The following is an 18,988-nucleotide window of genomic DNA, read 5'->3' as shown; positions in this document are numbered from 1 at the left end:
CGTCATACCACAAAACATAATAGAAGAATAATACCCATTATTCACTCACGTGACGGATATATATATTTTTCTTGACTGTTCCATAATATTCTTTATATCTGCATGAAACCAAAAAACAAAATGCATCCCATGTTATTGTCTAATATTTATTTTGTAATGTAAATATATATTTAATATATTTACAATGATTGAACTAGCAAATAAAAACAATTGCGTTTTATGAACCGATGAAGTTATACGGTTTGAACAAATTGAATGCGACAACTTCCACAAATGATGATAACGGAAGACTACAACGATTTTTCTGTAATTTACATGCAGTGTTAATAGAAAAAAATATTCTTATGGATTTTTTTTTAAATGTATGCCTTATTATGGTACAATTATTTTTTGTTTAAAAAAATTCTTCTTTGTTTACAAATGTCCAGTTTGCAAATTCATAGACATGGCGTGGCCTTAAACCATTTCGTTGAACTTCTTTAGCTATTGGTTAAAATATTTATAATTTGTGTAAAGTAATTATATAACAGATAAAAATTACGTATTTTATATGCAATTTTAATACGAATAAATAATTAAACGCTTTAGAAAAGGAATGTAAAATGTAGAGAAAAGGATAAGTTTTAAGTGTATCCCTGTCATTGAAGAGCTTTTCCGTGTAACCATCTGTTTTATTTCTGACAAAACAATTTTCATTTTTTTCTTCAAGATTCAATACTTAACATTTAATATAGTAATTAATTGTAACGATGACAGATGTTTTCGTAGTTATCAATTAAAAATTTTTACACGATATTAAAACATGATCTATTCTGCTTAAGAATAAAATTTCATGACAAAATTGTTCAAAACATAAACTATCCAAAATGTATTGCTAAATATTTACATTTTCAACTGTCTTCAACTGTGATTACATTACGAGTAATTTTGTAGTCTATAACCCAATAATTTCATAAAAGATAAGTGACACAAAATGGGCGTGATTTTTTAGCATAACCGAAAAACGGTATCGGCTGCGCCGCGTAGTAACTACATAACAAGTGTTATATGAAAAAATAGTGGTATTAAAATGTAGTTTTAAAGTGTAAAAAATTGGAAATGAAATAAATATCAGTAAAAAGGAATCATTCTTTGAATATTATGAGGTGATCATTTTTCGGACCACGCCCCGACCGAAATTATTACCTCATAATACTTAAAGAATGATTCCTGAAGTGAATCATAGTACATGTAATAACAACTGGTAATCTCGTTCATGAGTTATGTGTTTGATATGCAAATTAGCATTTACGTCACTGAAATCGAACAGCCAATCGATGAGTAATGTAATAATCAACAAATAAAAATATCGCTTGCCCTGACAAGCACACTGTCACGCTATAATAAGTGGAACGATAATACGTTCATACCTGTATGTCAGTTAAAACTCTACACGTCCAAAATCGCCCACCGCAACTCCCTAATAATTTGCAAAAAATCAAATTAGGATTTTTACATATTATTTTCTCATCTTTCAAACATAAACGTTTTTTTAATTTCAAATTTTCTTTATAATTCCTTCTACGGTATTAAGATATTGCCTCCATTAATATAGCAGAAATTTGTTGTTTAAATTGATTTCTCATAGATTTTAGGTCAGACCCTCATTTATTGAGCCTGTTTTCTATATGAGCGCACTACTGTTTCAAGTTGTCGTAAATATGGCCAATGAAAACGGTTAATATATTAATCATTTTTATTCATAAAAGAAATTGAAACCGTCGTAAGTTGATATGTTTTTCATTGAAAACGTGCAAAATTCTGTACGGTTGTCTCTGTAGTAATGGTAGGTTGTTAACGAATAACAACCCGTGTTGACCTCATGAATAACAAAACCTCGACCGGGTGGCTCAAATCTATTTACATTCACCTATGTTACATTGTGATAACATCACGTCATGTCTTACAAAATCCTACTTATACAATAGCAGCCTTTTCAAAGGCTTTAAAAAACCGCTAATATTTAACCTTTTTAGTTTTTAAGTAGTAGGTAGTATTAAGTTTATCAGAGAAATCAGAATAATCACTTAACTACATGTAGCCTTTCATTAGAATCAAACGCAATTATTGCAGTTGTGTGTTCTGAAACGCTGAATTGATTTTATTACGGGCCGCCAGAAGGCAGTCCGTTATTTGATATACATTTAAATATTGTCACTGCGTTTCTGCGGGATAGAATTTTTAAAAAAGAATTATTATTATGTCTTTTTATGAACTAAAAATAAATTTGCATGTAGAAATATGTTGTATGCCTTCTAACAAATAATACACATTTTTTTGTTTTACTTGTAAATGTAAAGTAGGTCATAGATTGTCATGTTGGGCACGTTTTTTTTCTTCGAAACTTTAATCTATTCGGAAAATTTCGTAGTTTTTCATTCGTTTTAAAAACAATGCATCGACATAAGGGACATACTAAAGACCTGAAATACTAAAGACCTGAATGACAACTTTTATATAGACGATATATTTGAATTTCTATGTGCTGCGTCAAATAAAATAGGAAAAAAATATCCATTCTAAAATTGTGCAGATTCTACCAGATAAAATGGTCTTACATGTACTATTAAAATAATTCATTAATTTTCTAATTTATCATGTCGTCCCTTGAAATCATAAAAACTAATGCATTATGTTTAAATTTAATACAATGCAACAGAAAAATCAAAATGGTTTGAAATACATAATATCCAAGAGAATAATGATGAGTTGAACTTTGTATTAGAATAATGTACATATCAATGTGTTCTCCATTACTTCATACTATGGCAATTATCATACAATTACTGTTGGATATGTGAAGAACTCGATTCTTAATAATAATATTTAAATGTTAAACTTCAAAACGTGTTGCTGAAAATATATTAAAATTTTCCTTTAAAATTAGTACAACCACCTCGTTGTTTTCTTCTTTGTGATGCGTTTTTGATGTAAATAACCAATGATGATTCTTACAACAATTATATTTTTTGCGGCCCATTTGACGCTTGCGTCAATATGATTTCTTGCATTAATAAGGCTGCCATGTGGAAAATTGTCAGGAAGACCCGGTGGAGATTAGTATGTGTAGTTTGTTGTGGCGTTTGTATCTTGCTGCTGTTGTTGCTGACCAGAAGCAAGTGTGGCATCAGAGGAAATCTAAAAAAAGGTGCGAGAAACTTAATCTTTGTTTTTTTTCTCATTGACACCACAATGATGATTAAGGAAATTTATTAACATGAAGAATAATTTGAGATTATTTTAGGCCCAGTATTGCTGCTGCATGCATGTCTACTATATATACATGTATGTATATTTCCTTTTCCTTATTTTGTTATTTTAAAGTGTTCAACAAAATGTTGTATTTCCGCTCTAGTCGGAAATTACCAGAGGAATGGATGACGACAACAAAGCACGACAACGTCACGATCATCTCGGCATTCTGGGACCTCGGTCGCTTCCGGAAGGATGCCAGCTCAGAATATTCTCCAAATGATTATAAGCAATGGGCCGAGGTGTTCCAAAATATCATTAACCCACTCATCTTTTACACTAATTCGAAGGATTTCAAACTGCTCGTGGAAAAATATCGAGAAGAATTCCGGAACAAACCTAAAATAATACTTATAACGGATCGAAAGGAATTTTGGCCATTCCAAATATTAAAGGAAATCCAGGCAGTGTTTCAGCAGCCGAACATTCCTAAGTATTACCCAAATACTGTGATGCCGGAATATTCCGCCAGCCAACACGCCAAATACGCTGTCCTTGCAGATGCTTTAAAGCAGAACATTTTCCATACCGAATTTTACGCTTGACTAAACGTCGGCTACTTTGGCGATGCCACCTGTGAAGGTGAAAACCATTACTTCCGGATGAATCCACCACCGGAAGTGGACAAAACACGGCTGTCTATAAACCTAGTAAACCAATCTTTAACCAAAAATGTATCTTTCGATTCCATATATAAAGAAAAGTACGTGTGGGTAGGAGAGGGTATGCTTGTAGCAACCAAAGACGTGTTTCTAAAATTTGAACGACTGTATCATCGCGCTGTGGTTTATTTCTTGAGGCGAAGATTGATGAACTCGGATCAGCAGCTGATTTACGGGATTTATTGCGATGATGGAAGGCGGGTTTTCTCCCCGGAAGTGAACCTTCAGTTGTTTTGGTCAAGTGGCTTTCGCAAAGTCTGGACGAGTAACACTTGGTTCTACCTGGGTTACTTGTGTTTAGAAGATATCTGAGTTATCTCCAATAGCACCAGAGAATAAAATGAACATGTCATTTATTTCACTTTTATTACCAACATGAGTGCAATACACACACACACACACACACACACACACACACACACACACACACACACACACACAATATACCGCTGTAATGATCTGAAAATGATGGTCTTTTTCCGTCATACAATACATTGGGGCAGGATATAGTCAAACAGTATATTCAGGATGTCTTTCCTTCATTTTAAGTGTAACAGGTTTTATACTTCAATAGTCAAGAGTTGTTGAATAATAATATTACAAGTAAAGAGGCGGAAGATGTTCCTGAAACCACATAGATAATACAGACATGACACGAGGTTTTGGTTTAGGTTTTTCCTCCCTGAAAATATATTATTTTAAATTTACCATAAAAATTAGTACAACCAACTCGTTATTGTTTGTGGTGTGTTTTGATGTTATCAAACAATGATGATGCATACAACATCTATATTTTTGAGGCCCATTTGACGCTTGCGTCAATATGATTTGAATTCTTGTTTTTAATTTTAGATAACTTCTGATGTTTTCAGTATGGTAATTTGATTGATTCGAATGTTGGTGACAGAAAATGTTAATACCCGTACTGATTACTTATCTTTGATTAACCGGAAGTGATCATACTTTCTACATTGGGAAGATAACTCTTTAAGTAACGATAATCTTATTTAATGGGATAGTGGAGTCTTAAGCCATTTTTTTAAAAATATAATTTACATTCCATGAAAAGCATTATATGTTTAATAAATTTTTTAAAATAATTATTATTAAAGCTATCATAAAGTCTAAATTCAATTGAAGTGTTGAACAATAATGAGTCTAGTGTTTCCTTATTCATTTAATTTTTTTTTTAAAAATTGCATTTTGTATACATGTATCTGTTTCCCTACAATTATTCAGTAATTTACTATTTTCCTTGTATCCATTTGTTTGTTTCATAGCTTTGATTTGATTTCTCATATCAAATAAGCTGTTTCGACAGTGAAGTAACTAGTAACAAATATTTGGATCAACAGACTTTTCATCAATGGAGTTATTACATGTACACAATCTGTGAAAAGTTGACTTATACAGGTACAATAATTTTCATTTATCAAAATCTTAACAGTTATAGAATGGTTATGAATGGAAACTGTATCATCTCTCTAATGACAGCCTTTATTTGTTGTTTGTTGACTATTATTAAATTAAACTTGTCAGGATTAAATATTTTGCAAAGGTTGTGTCAATTAATTCAATTATGAATATGGTATTTCGTTCCTCGTCGAAAAAGTGGTAAATACGTTTTTATAAGGCATATGCATGACTTGTACTAAAAATGTCAATATTATATCTGCAAAAAAGACACTGACTTGGAAATGGAATTGATCATTAAAGAAGTATCACTTGAAGAAACATGGACGATATAACATTTTGATTCTCGGATTTCTGGTTTGAAGAAAAGGGTATACATGTATATTATTCGTCTAATCAATAATGTTTTTTAAACTTGACAGATAAACTTACTCTCATGATGAATTGTCAGCAACTGATCTCAACTTTTATCACTTTAAAAGAATTGCACATGTACAGACTACTTAAAACTGTTCAATCGTTCTGAGCTTTTTCCACATTGATTTTGACTAAGATATAAGTGCTATATCCTTCACTATGGGCAATTCTACTACAGTTACTGCCGAGATCAAAGAGATGCCGCGGACATTATTCTCCAATATACCACGAACGTCATCAGTAAATTATCAGATCAGAAATACCTATTTGTCTCGCACTAATCATGGAAGTACCACTTCAAACCGTAAAAAGTTTTAAAACCATGTCAATTTCACGTGTTAGTTCCAGTCAAAACAATGTGCATTGCCTCAAATCTTTATTCTTAAGAGATCAATGCGGCTGTTCCTAGGACCTCCCTAGCACATTTTCACGGCGTGTTTTTACATAAAATATATAACGTGTTGTAGTAATAATCGTATTAAATTGTCTTTAAAATATTAGGAATGTGATTCAAAGATATTTTATAAATAAGTGAAGAGTATTAAAATCCTAAGAAAAAAGTATGTCGTCTGCATGTGATTCCTTTGATCGATACACATGTAAACATTACTAACAAAACCGTTGGGGTTACACGGAACAGCCGTCAAAATGACCTAGATCGTCTCTCTATAGGAGAAACGATCTGTAGAAATACTGGGCTGTTAGTAGAATAGAAATAAAGTTCTTGTTTTCATGAATGTTGCAGGATAACCTCCTCGGTCTCGAAAAGTTGTTTGAAATATAAAAGCCTCGGCTAACGCCTCGGCTTTTATATTTCAAAACAACATTTCTCGACCTCGGAGGTTATTCTGCAACATTCACGAAAACTCGTAATTTATTTCTTAAGTAATTCTATATGCCAATTTGAGGGTTATTGCAATGTGTGTGCTTATCATACGTATTTATCTCCGTAATGCGTATCGTATATCCTTTCAAATTGTCGTTTAACTATATATTTCAAACGACCATGTAGTAAACAACCAGCGCGCTAGATTCCGTTCGTCATCAAAACTACGATTTTTTATCTTGCCTAGCAGGCACGTAGCATCGTTTTTGAAAGTGGGGGGCCAGACTAATCCAAAAAATCTTGACAAGCAAAAAAAAAAAAAGTGGAAATTTAAATTTTCCCAAAATCTTCAAAATCCTAATCCGGGGGGGTGGGGTTCTTGACAAGCAAAAAAAAAAAAGGGGGGGGGGGGGAATTTAAAGTTTCCCAAAATCTTCAAAATCCTAATCCCGGGGGGGGGGGGGGGGGGGGGCGTAGTATATAACTTCAATTTCACTCCTCATTTCCTTATTTTCATATCAATTTTTTACATACTCCCAAAAAAGTGTGTGTGTGGGGGGGGGGGGGGGGGGCAACTCCATGATAATTCAATTTGTTATATGTAAATTTTAAAAAATTTGTTGCTGCGAGAAAAAGGTGGGGGGGGGGGGGGGGCAGGCCCCCCTGATGCTACGTGCCTGCCTAGATGGCCGGGTGGGTAACGCGGTGGCTGCTTATTATTGCTAGGAGAATGGGTTCCATTGGCGCAGGTGGAGTCAAATATAGTGAATTTTTCTGGGATATATACCAAGCCTTTTTTCACAGATTTTTTACAATGATAAAATATTAATCCCATTTTTATTAATTCTAGTTTGTAGAGGGTTGTCAACAACAATGAAGACAAACACTTTTCTAAGTATGGTCCTTGTTGGATTTGCGGTACTAAAAACTGCCACTATGGTGTATACTTCATGTGGCCATAATACCTGCGTTTGTGATGACAAAGGTCGATTTGCCAGATGTAAGCCAGAGAGAGGCCACACACAGTTACCCTATTTTCCTAGTCTACCAAGCTATATTACTAATGTGACGTTCCTAAATTTTAAACGTCCAAACATTTTACGAGACGAGTTATTGAACTTAACTCGCCTACATCTGAAAGTTTTACAGTTTCAGAATATGAATATAACATTTATGGAAAAGGGTCTATTTCAATCTTTTCGACGTCTCACATCATTAGAGATATCAAATAACATTGAACTTCCTACTTATGTTTTACGAGACGCATTTAAAAACATATCGCCGACCTTACAGACTCTGGATGTGACTTCTAACAATTTACACTTCTCTCTACCAGATCTGTTCAAATATTTAAAACCCACAAATCTCTCTAAGTTGGTACTAGCAAGCAATCCGATGAAACATTTTCAAGGCGATGTTATTAAAGGACTTCTTTTGACAACGTTAGATTTATCATCGTCTGGATTTAGAAATTTGACAAAGTTGTGTCTAGAAAATTATATCCCTTTGTTTTCAAAACTACAAAATCTTCTCCTGCGTTCAACCAAGATAAAAAATCTTCCAAAAAATTTCTTCACTTGTTTTCCAAACTTGATAGTTGTTGACCTTACAGGCACAGATATAGGATTATTTCCAGCTTTTTGTCACAACTCTCAACATATTTCAAATCACTTGAATGAATTGCATATCGGAAATACAGGTATTCGTGGAAATATTTCACATAAACATTTCCAATGTTTGACCAATCTCAGGTATCTTGAACTTGACAGAAATAAAATAACAAATGTTCCTTACTTCTGCAATTCAAACGGCTATAGCACTATGCCCTATCTTAAAGAGTTTCATTTTCAATTTACGTCAATTACAACCCTTCAGGACAATTCTTTTGATTGTTTGCCAGCTCTTAAAATTTTAGATTTAAAAAACAACCCTTTCACAAACCTTCCGACCTTCTGTGGACAAAACAAAACCAGCTTTACTCCGAAATTAAAATCATTGTTTCTTCAAAACACAAGTATCACTTCTCTTCGCGATCATAAATTTTATTGTCTCCCAGACCTGGAAAATCTTGATTTGCGAAATAACTATTTTAGACATGTACCTTCATTTTGTAATGAGGCAAACAAAGGCGTAAATCCGTATTTAAAGTATCTTACTTTAGCACACACAAAAATTACATACATTTCCTTAAACAGTTTTCTTTGTCTCCCTTCTTTAGAAACATTAGATTTAAGCTACACTGATATTAAAAGTCTTGAGGATAACATTTTTAGCTCATTACGATCCTTAAAAGAGCTAAAAATTGGACATGTACCAAGCTTGAAATCAATTGCTAAATATGCGTTTAACAGTTCTAGCCTAGTTACCTTGAAGTTTTATTACAACGATTTCGACTTTGGGAATATCTCAAAATATTCACCAAAATATATATTCAAGTCTTGTCCCAATTTAAGAACTTTGGATCTTCGTAAAAATCATTTTCCAACAGGACCCTATAGTCAAGAAATTCTTAAACCTTTGACTAAATTAGTTGAACTATCTCTGGCGGATAACAGAATGGATACAATTTACGAGGATGCATTCAGATCGACAAGGACTTTAAAGCGAATCTCACTGAGTCAAAACAAACTAATAGGATGGAAAGAAAATGTTTTTCAAAACCTTTCAGAATTAACTCATTTGGATATTGGTCTTAATAAAATTGCGATATTTAATAGAACATCTGTGCCAACAAATATTTTGAATAACTTAAAAACTCTAAATCTCGCTTATAACCCATTCGATTGTGGATGTGATATGATATGGTTTAAAAATTGGTGTCTTAAAACCAACGTTACTCTTTTGTTGTTTCCGGGGATGTATACATGCCAGACACCTGCTAGTATGCTTCGACAGCTAATGATATCCCTTAATCTGACAGAGGAGGACTGCACTCCAAAAAATCCATGGATAGTAGTAATTGCTGCAGCCTCTTCTATATCATTGCTGATTGTTTTTATGACAATCTTCATCTCTGTGCAGTTGCCGACAATTAAAAATTATATATACTATTTTCGTTTGAAAAAAAAGGGATATGTCAAACTAATAAATGAACAAGATTTCAGGTATGATGCGTATGTTGTATACTGTGAAGAGGATGAAAAATGGGTCATTCGAACACTTGTGCCTAATTTGGAATCAGAGGGTTTACTGTTATGTATACCAGATAGAGAGTTTGATGTGGGAGCGGACCGATGTGGTGAAATTGAATCCGCATTTAAGGAAAGCAAAAAGATCCTTGTGATATTGTCTAACAATTTTGCGAAAAACGAATGGTGTCTTTGGCAAGAAAATTTGGTGGAAGAAAGACTGAGACAATGGGGAAATTCGGCAGTAGTATTTGTTTTGTATAAAAACATTAGTAGTAAAAACATGATTTCTTCTTTGCATCGTACGATGAAAAACCAGCCCATTGTAACTTGGCATGAAGGCGGTTCTCGTGAAAAAATGTTTTGGAAAGTTGTTATTCTTGCTGTAAAATCACCACTTGGCGAACCTCCGGTGTCAGTTATACATTGATAAACGACAATATCTCGAGTTATCCCTACTTTCACTGATATACATGTATATTTTAAACATTAATGGTTTTTCCTCATTATTAGCCGGGCTTTCCGAAAGAAAATTTCGGAAATTGAAAATGGCGGTCGGGCAAGCGGGCGGCTGCCAAAAGAGTATTCCTTTTGTATTGGTTACTCCTACTACAGGTTTCAGGATGATCAATGGGAAATATTTGCTTAAGAGATCTTTTGTATATAAATCAGAGATGTGCATATTATTAAAATTTTTAGTTTTGATAATCTATGCCAAAAATAACAGCAGTTGAAGAAATATCTGAAGAAATATCCCGTTTCTTAGATGGAAGTTTCAATTAATTTAAGGGTATCACTAGGATTATGGCCATTTTAGAACTGTATTGATCTCCTGTAGGAAAAGAGATATCACAGGATGAATCTCTGCCATTCAGTTAACCGGAATGTGACTGAAAGGTAACTGAAATGTGGCTGAATGGCATAGCTATGCCATTCAGTCACCTTTCCAGACCATTCAGTTATCATTCAGTTGACTGAATGGCAGAGGTTCATTCTGTGTATGTATACAAATATATAAAAATACCCAAATTCAAGAAGTAAAATATATGGATTTTTTCTACATTTACCAATAGTAAACAGCTAAACAAATCATATTTTAAAAATTTTAGGCCGTTCTTATGGTTTATTTTTTGACCATCCATCCTTCTTAATAAAAGCATTGTTCAAATGGTCAGAAAAGAAAAACCATAAAAATTCACTAATCCGTTTCATGGCGAGGCCACATTAAAAGGAATATAGGTCTGATTACAAATTGGAGCCCAAATTCGGACAAAAACTATATTATTTAAATTAGTTAATAGTTATTAACAGCCACTTAACCTAATACGTGTACATGTATAGTATACATCATTTAACGTTCACTTTCTCATATGAAAAATATGTGGTATATATATCTTATGCATGTATGATAAATAAAAAATAATTACACCATATAAACATTTTTTTATTTTTTTAATGTAAGTCTAGATACTTAATATGTTGTTATTTTCAATTTGAGTATTTATTGTCTGACTAATTGGAAAATAGCAAGTTAACCCCCCCCCCCCCCCCCCCCCCGCGACAGCAACTTTTTCCCTAGGCTTCGCCTTGAAAAATGGTTACTGTCACGGGGAGACAATAAACTTGCTATCGTTCTATTAGCCGATAATAAGGTATATGATAATTCAATTTCCCCTAAATTATACAACATGTTATCCAAATACATGCAAGCTCTGGCATATACTTTAGAGTCCAGTTAAGGCTGTCAATGAAGTTCTCAATTGGGAAACTTGGAACCTGTGTATTAATTACATGTATAATCGTCAATGTCAATAGCAAATCTTAAATTGTCGCCAGTGATTGTTTAATAAATATTAAAATTCTAAATCAAATCGTGTCCAGGTCCTTGAAAGCATTTATTTATAAAATGTTTCATTATTACTTCATAATAAATTTGTTAACATTTATCTCTGTACATATATTTTAACATTTCACAACAGATTACAATATACAAACTGTTTTCATCGATATTTTATGCACACTTACAGGTTATGTTTTCATGAATGAACATTTATGATTAAACTATCTCTAAACTAATTAATCTTTACCATGATCACATTATGATAATTATATATAAATGGGCATGATATTCATCATAATTTTAAGTGTAACATTTTAAAATTTTAATTTACTACAAAAAGTACTTCATTTCTTTTAACCCAATCATCAACTACCATCTTCTAAAATCATAGTACTAAAAGTACCGGATAGCGGTAAGTCATCTCCATCTCATTTCATTGGGAAAATTTGCATCAATATATTCATCATAACTGATCATCCAGTTATTCATTGTATTAAATATGTCGTTGCATAGTCAAGCTCCAGATCGAATCCAAATTGTGCTTTCTTTAATAATAAGTACAATCAGTATGAATGTTTAAAATTGTACAATTTTTGTACAAAAAATATTATAATTGGTTCAGTATATAGTACTCTCAATCCTTGGTTCCACATAGGCAGCGCTTTGACCAAGCATCCGGTAGCGTGATCGATTTGGTTACATGACAAAAAGCAAACAAAGAGAACATTAAAAATAATACAAAACGGGAATTTCGTATTAAAAGTTCTTACAGAGAAAATGTACATAAAAAGTAATTTTACGAATTGTTTGCTAGGGCTAGGAATTCCGTAAAGAATATTAAGTTAGAGTTCTTACTTGTAAACCTTCATAGTTTTTGTTTCAATCTTCACATTGATCCCAGTATCAATTATGGTTGTATTCCAGAACAAAAATAATTTAGCACAAAAATTTTATTATAACGACCCTTTTTTCTTTGGACTAATAACGTGAAAGAAATGAAACCCGGGACAAAGAAGAAACGTGTTTCACGTATTAAAACGTAACAATGACAGTTTTTCGAATTAAAAAAAATCAACTAGTTTTAAATTACAAGTTATATGAAAACATTTAAATGTGGGAAATGACAAGTAATGAAGTAAATGTTACTCACAAACGTACATACAATATGCCTTTTAATTTACCTGCTGTATCATTATTGAAATGAACTTGCTAAATTGATTCATTTGAAATCTCTAAATCGTAATTGAAATATAACAGGTTACGATGGTGAACGGAAGCAATAACGAGAAAAGTTTAACTGAACATTGAGCATTGTTCTGATAATTTAGCTTCATCTTACACGAAAACCCATTACATCCGTTGACGAAAAACACTTTTCACTTCAAGTCACTTTTGATTTGATTTTCTTTTTATTGAAAATAGGCAGATTTTGTAGTCGTATGTATGGTGGCATAGATCTGCCACCACTTGTCAGATAATTATGTCGACTTGTTAGATCTTGATGTCGACTTGTCAGATAATTATGTCGACTTGTCAGATAATTATGTCGACTTGTCACTTATCCACGTGTTAAAAAATTTAACACTATAACCTTTCCACGCCCAATTTGTGCCATCAAGTTGAAATAATATTTTCTGACAAGTCGACATAAGGATCTGACAAGTCGACATTAGCATCTTTTAAGTCGACATAATTATTTGACAAGTCGACATAATTATTTGACTAGACGACATAACATCTAACAATTCAACATCATTATTTGACCAGTCGACTTATAATATGAATGATAATTTTCTTAAGTCAGATAATTATGTTAACTTGTCAGATCATTATGTCGACTTGTCAGATATTATGATGACAACTTAATGGCAGTTAGTGGCACTAACACGCTTTAACAACAAAATATATTGAGTTTCTAGTCAATATGGTTATTTTCTGACAAGTCAACATAAAGATCTGACAAGTTGACATAAATATCTGACAAGTCGACATAATCATCTGACAAGTCGACATAACTATCTGACAAGTGGTGGCAGATCTATGCCACCATACGTATGCATTCGGAATACGAGACTAGTACTATATTGAACTCTAGCGTAAGAATAATTCCTACGCCAGATTTCGACTGTCTCCGTAAATCTCCGACAAGCAGAGAGTCCTTCTGCTTTTCTGAGATTTATGGAGACAGCCGAGCGTTTGTTTGAATGAGACAAAATTCAATTTTGCTCAGATCCTTATATATATTCAGAAATATTTCGATTACTGAAAAATGGTTTAATGAAATTACATGTAATTCATATATAATAAATATTACACAACATGATTTCTAAGGGTTTTTTTTGTCGGAAAACCCCATAAATTCATACCTGTTTAAGAAAAAAAATGGGCGTAATTCTAATACAACCAGGAAACCACTTGCCGATCAAAATTACAGATTGTTGATTTAAAACCGATTAATTATCAATAAAATCAACTCCCATCAGTACTTCCATACTTTGATTTTATTAGTTCTAACTGCCAAATCTAACATTATTCGCACCGGAAGCCTCCGTACAAACGCAAATACGCACGCGGATATGGTATCGTTAAGTCGGTGACACTTACATAAGATTTTTCCCGAATTTAAAAATGTCAAATATTCTTTCGAAAATTTCGCGGATATTTTAATTTTATTTGAGTAAAGCAATAAGTGGGAAATGAAATCGCGGCTCACTACAGTGTTTTTTTCTTTTATATACATGTATCACCTTGGCTTTGAATTTTTTTTTTAAATTCAACTACAAAACGCGTCCAGCACATAAAATAATAATTGATTCGAGCTGACTTTTTTTTTTTATATATAACAACATTTGACATTATTCAATGAATACACCTGAAAATTAAAAAAATAAAATATAATATTTCTCTTTAAACAGAAACATTTTATTAAATTGCTTATGGGTATTTTATTATATTATAATCAATATAATTGGAGGAGTTCTTTTTTTTTAAAGTGTAGTTTTTTAAATATGTTATATGTATAGCGTCATAAGTTGCAATTTATACAACTGTTTAAATGAAGCTTTCTTTTTGTAAAAATGTCAAAATTAGGCATAAGAATTATATTATTCCCTAAGTAAGACGATGTGTACATGTACTACATGTATATCTAAGCACACACATGTAATATGTGTTTTATTCGCCTTTCAGTATTTACGATTTTACAGCCGATACACGTATCAAGTTGCCAAGATACATGTAAGTTGTAAACGTTGATGCATGTGTTACGTTCATAAAAAAATGTAGATATCATGCAGACAATAAAAGCAATGTTGTATATATTAATTAACAGACTCAAACTTCTCATTAATTTTTTTTAAACTACCATTTAGGAAAAGGAAATTTTGGTCAAACACATTTTACATTGTTTTTGAAACGATACCTACAATCAAATTTTCGTTTTTTCATGCTTTCCCCTGATGTATACGTGGTGGAAGGGCGGCTGTAAGGTTTTATCGTACTTTCTTCCTCATGGAGTTGGTCCTCAAAAAACAGATCTTTCCTATTTAAATCTAGCAAAACAAAACAGATGCAACTATACTACTTTTAATTGCTGGTATTAATAAATAAGCAAATTTGCAATGGACTTCACAAAGGGGCTATGTACGTTTCATTGGGAATAATATTACCAGTATATGATGAGGACTAGAACAATAAGGTGTAACGCTTTCAATCATTTGTAAATAGATAAATTTAACAAATATTAATTTACTGAATTTAGGAGATGATATTGAAAATTCTCCAATGATAACGCACTATTAACGTTGAACATCGTCGATATAACACCAATAGCATAATAAAATTATGCATTTATTAATGTACATGTTTAATTTAATCAAGTACTGCAGTCCACTAAAATGAAAATTGCATTATTTAACTTTCCATATTTCATGTATTTGACACCATCATAGATTGGGCAATAAATGTTTTATTTCATGCGAGTTAAATTCAAATCGCTTCTTACTTTTTGAAGAATTTTTTTTGCGTTGACATCCTTTTTGAAAATGACAGTTTGACTTAGGACAAAGGCAATTTTGTTGACAACCATATCCGTAACTTGGAAAATGACACATTTCTTTACAGTATTTTCCCATAAAACCAACGGAACACTTATCAGCTACAAGTCAAAATAAATGCACATATATTTGTATTTACATTATTTCATAAGCATCAAAACACCATTTTACTGCTAGAATATCTTATCACATAAATGTATATTGTACATCTGAAACGGTTTCTATAATTCAAACAATTTAAATATTTAAAATAGCTAACTAATTTCATACAAACTTCAAAAATCAAAATTGATATATTTATAAATCGAGGCCTTTTTTTGGCTGACTACTTTTAAAAAATGGAAAGATAAAGAATTTATTTAAAGTAGTCCGAGTATCGCACTACGTCATAATACGGATTTTACAATATTGGTTCGACTTTTACAAAGCGTTTTAGATACCCGGTATTGAGTTTGCTCTACATCGCTGTTGTAAACAATGGCAATAATAAGCAATTAGAACGGTAATATATGTATTCTATGAGAGATAGAAATGATTAATGTTGATAAACTCGATTCTGTTAAAGTAAAATGAAAAACGAAGTTTCTGATTAACCAGGATCTTAGGTATGCTTATATCTTTAAGTTTTGACCCCCCCCCCCATTTTTCTTTTTCTTTTACTAAAACCGGTTTAAATTTAGAGACAGGAGCTATTTCGAATTTAATCAATCGTCAATTAATTAATGTTTAAATGATATCTAACATTGTTGACAGATCTAGGCAGAAAACTGTAGCAAAATGAGCTTTTTACGGATTTTTTCGTCAGGGTCTACTTGGTTTAGAGCTTATAGCGAGAAAAGTAATCCGTCAACATATAATTTATTCTACCAAATCTTTTTTCTAAGATGTCAATCTATAGAATAAACACCATGAATTTAAGTTTGAGTCCATAAAATAGCAAAAAAATTACCAAACGCAATACTAGCATTGCATTTTTTGTATTCTATTTTGATACATCAGGTCCATAAAGCGTACTTACTTACAAAAATTTGCGCAAAATTATTCATGAGATATGGCTTAAATAAATATTTATACTCTATTTTGTATGTTCAGTTCTAATTTTCCCAAAATTGGTAATTATTTTCAGGAAAAACGGACGTCTGGCAAATTTCATAATTGTCAATAATTTTCGCAAGGGGGTACACCCGTCTGAGAGGTGATAACAAACAAACTAGCATGTAAACATACATATTTTCTTTTGTATATGTATTGCTAGAATGTATATTTATCATTTAAAGCTAAGCTTTTAATGATTGAGCCCATTTAGTGACGAGTATAGGACTACCTTAATGTATTCACAGGCAAAAACATGTAGCAAATGCATATGGTTGGGTTTTTATAACGGAATTTGTCTAAAAGTATATTCAAACAATACCTATCCATAATACGGAACACCAAATAGACCAATAAAACAAAAATAAACATTTATATATTTCTCACTATTTCGTTGAAAATAACAAGTTATGACCGTGAAACGCATCCAACTTACGTCACATGCAATTTAGGAGTAACTGGTCTATTTATAGATTTTCTTAATATAACAATCGAGATTTCAAATGTGAGATGATTATTTTGTGAACTGGTATATACCCAAGAACTGTAGAAAGTGGGTTTTTAAAATAAAATACTATTTCCCAATTTTAAGATACTATAAATAATTGTAAGCAACTGAATACATAAAATAAAGATCATATAGATATGAGTCAGTAAAAAAATGTAACACCCAACACCCCCACCCCACAACTGATACGGATTTTTGTAAACGATGTCTTGTGCCTATGAAAATGGTGTCCTTGTTCATTTCTGTTTCCGCATTTTTTTTACCTGGAGCACGACATCCATTTGTATGATCACAAAACTCGATGCTGCAATGGCATCTTTCACTGCATTGACTTCCAAATGTTGGATAGGGACATCTGTTTTCACAAAACACTCCCTTATATCCATCATTACAATACTCCCTAAAATTAAAAAAATAGTGCAATAAAATATTTTGGGCACAATTTTAAATAGAAAAAGTGTTAAACTTTAAACCATGCTCGTGCAACGTAAACTGACTTAAGACTACCTCTGATGATTTCAAAAATTGTGTTGCCTTACAAGTTTTAGTCAGTTTTTAGATCAAATTTTAAAAAAATAGAGATTTTTGAACACTTCTTAATACGTTTTAAAATATGCAATTCAATTTTTTCATTATAGCCTTGTAAGATTGATTTAAAAATAATTGGATATTTAATATTTTAAAACAAAGTAAAATGTTAATCATCACTCATTTTAATGTATTAGTTGATACCACATTAAAAGGTGCAATTTAACTTTGTGCATTAAACAAAAACAAAATATAAAATAATTTAAAGCCTATGCATGTTATGGTATTTTAATTTTGAGATCTTAAGATATTAATGAAATACTAAAAACATGATAATACTTTGTGTTGATGCGCCGATTCACCTTAAATATCAATACACCACTTACGGTCTTGTTCCAAGGTCGTCTTCTGCATGAACCAAAACGAATAAAACGGCAATCCCGAGTACAGTGTTCATAATTGTGGTTTAAATATTAGTTTGCCTGTATTTCCAGCCGTTCTAAGTGAAAAGTAAGGTATTCGCTTAAATATATGGAATTATTTATTTCCTTGTTCTAAATAATTTCACATATTTCGGATTTAAACATGAATATTTATATATTAATTTATTTTGTAACTAACTATAAAATAGAACAAGGCACAGATAAAAGTTCACGGAAAAAACACCCAGATAACTGGAAGTGTTGGGTCTGAAGCAATTACTTCAATGAGAAAAATTTAAAATATAGGTTTGTTTTTAAAATAAATGGTATAATTTAAATTCCGGCTTTTTCATAATAATTATTATTCAGCTTTCAATTTATTATTCTTACAAAAATCTCTAAATGTTTTAGGTTACACAATTTTAAATGCGTATTGGCAATGGAAGTTTAAACAAAGATTCCTTAGACCCCCCCCCCCCCAACACACATACAAAATAACGTAATTTCAATTAAAAAAAAAAAAAACAAAAAGAATTTTCCCTGACGTTGAAGGTTCGTGGGTATTTATTAACATTAATGGTTTCATAGATGTTTTCTGGTTGCATGCCAGATGACCGTTCATTTCTTGTTGAATGTTTGATCAGAAGATTATCAAAAATGTTATAAGTATCTACAAATAAACGGTTACATAATTATCATTTGTTCATTACATGTCCACTACGAAAGTAGGTCATGTTTAAACAGATTAATACATAATATGTTTGAACACCTGTCACATGATTGAAAACAGCTCTTTATTTTCCCAT

At 31.9% G+C, this 18,988-nt stretch overlaps 2 protein-coding genes and 1 pseudogene across 2 annotated transcripts; 2 read left to right on the top strand and 1 right to left on the bottom strand.

Annotated features, from left to right (window-relative positions):
* Positions 1-3,063: 3,063 nt before the first annotated feature.
* On the top strand, positions 3,064-4,344 carry LOC128184168 (uncharacterized; annotated as a pseudogene).
* Positions 4,345-7,349: 3,005 nt separating this feature from the next.
* On the top strand, positions 7,350-11,054 carry LOC128184148 (toll-like receptor 13). Its single transcript, XM_052853500.1, has one exon. It carries the CDS (start codon positions 7,483-7,485, stop codon positions 10,165-10,167), a length of 2,685 nt encoding a protein of 894 aa, XP_052709460.1. The 5' UTR covers positions 7,350-7,482; the 3' UTR covers positions 10,168-11,054.
* Positions 11,055-15,122: 4,068 nt separating this feature from the next.
* On the bottom strand, positions 15,123-18,252 carry LOC128185221 (uncharacterized). The gene is made up of 4 exons (XM_052854872.1): positions 18,147-18,252; positions 17,496-17,632; positions 15,581-15,733; positions 15,123-15,128 (listed from the first exon to the last, which is right to left on the bottom strand). The coding sequence occupies exons 1-4, from the start codon at positions 18,172-18,174 to the stop codon at positions 15,123-15,125; spliced, it is 324 nt and encodes a 107-aa protein (XP_052710832.1). The 5' UTR covers positions 18,175-18,252.
* Between the last annotated feature and the right edge of the window lie 736 nt (positions 18,253-18,988).

This window comes from Crassostrea angulata, chromosome 5, assembly GCF_025612915.1.
Source record: "Crassostrea angulata isolate pt1a10 chromosome 5, ASM2561291v2, whole genome shotgun sequence".
In the NCBI taxonomy this organism is placed as follows: domain Eukaryota; kingdom Metazoa; phylum Mollusca; class Bivalvia; order Ostreida; family Ostreidae; genus Magallana; species Magallana angulata.
Note: the sequence above shows the minus strand (reverse complement) of the source record. Positions and strands in the feature narration are given on the sequence as shown.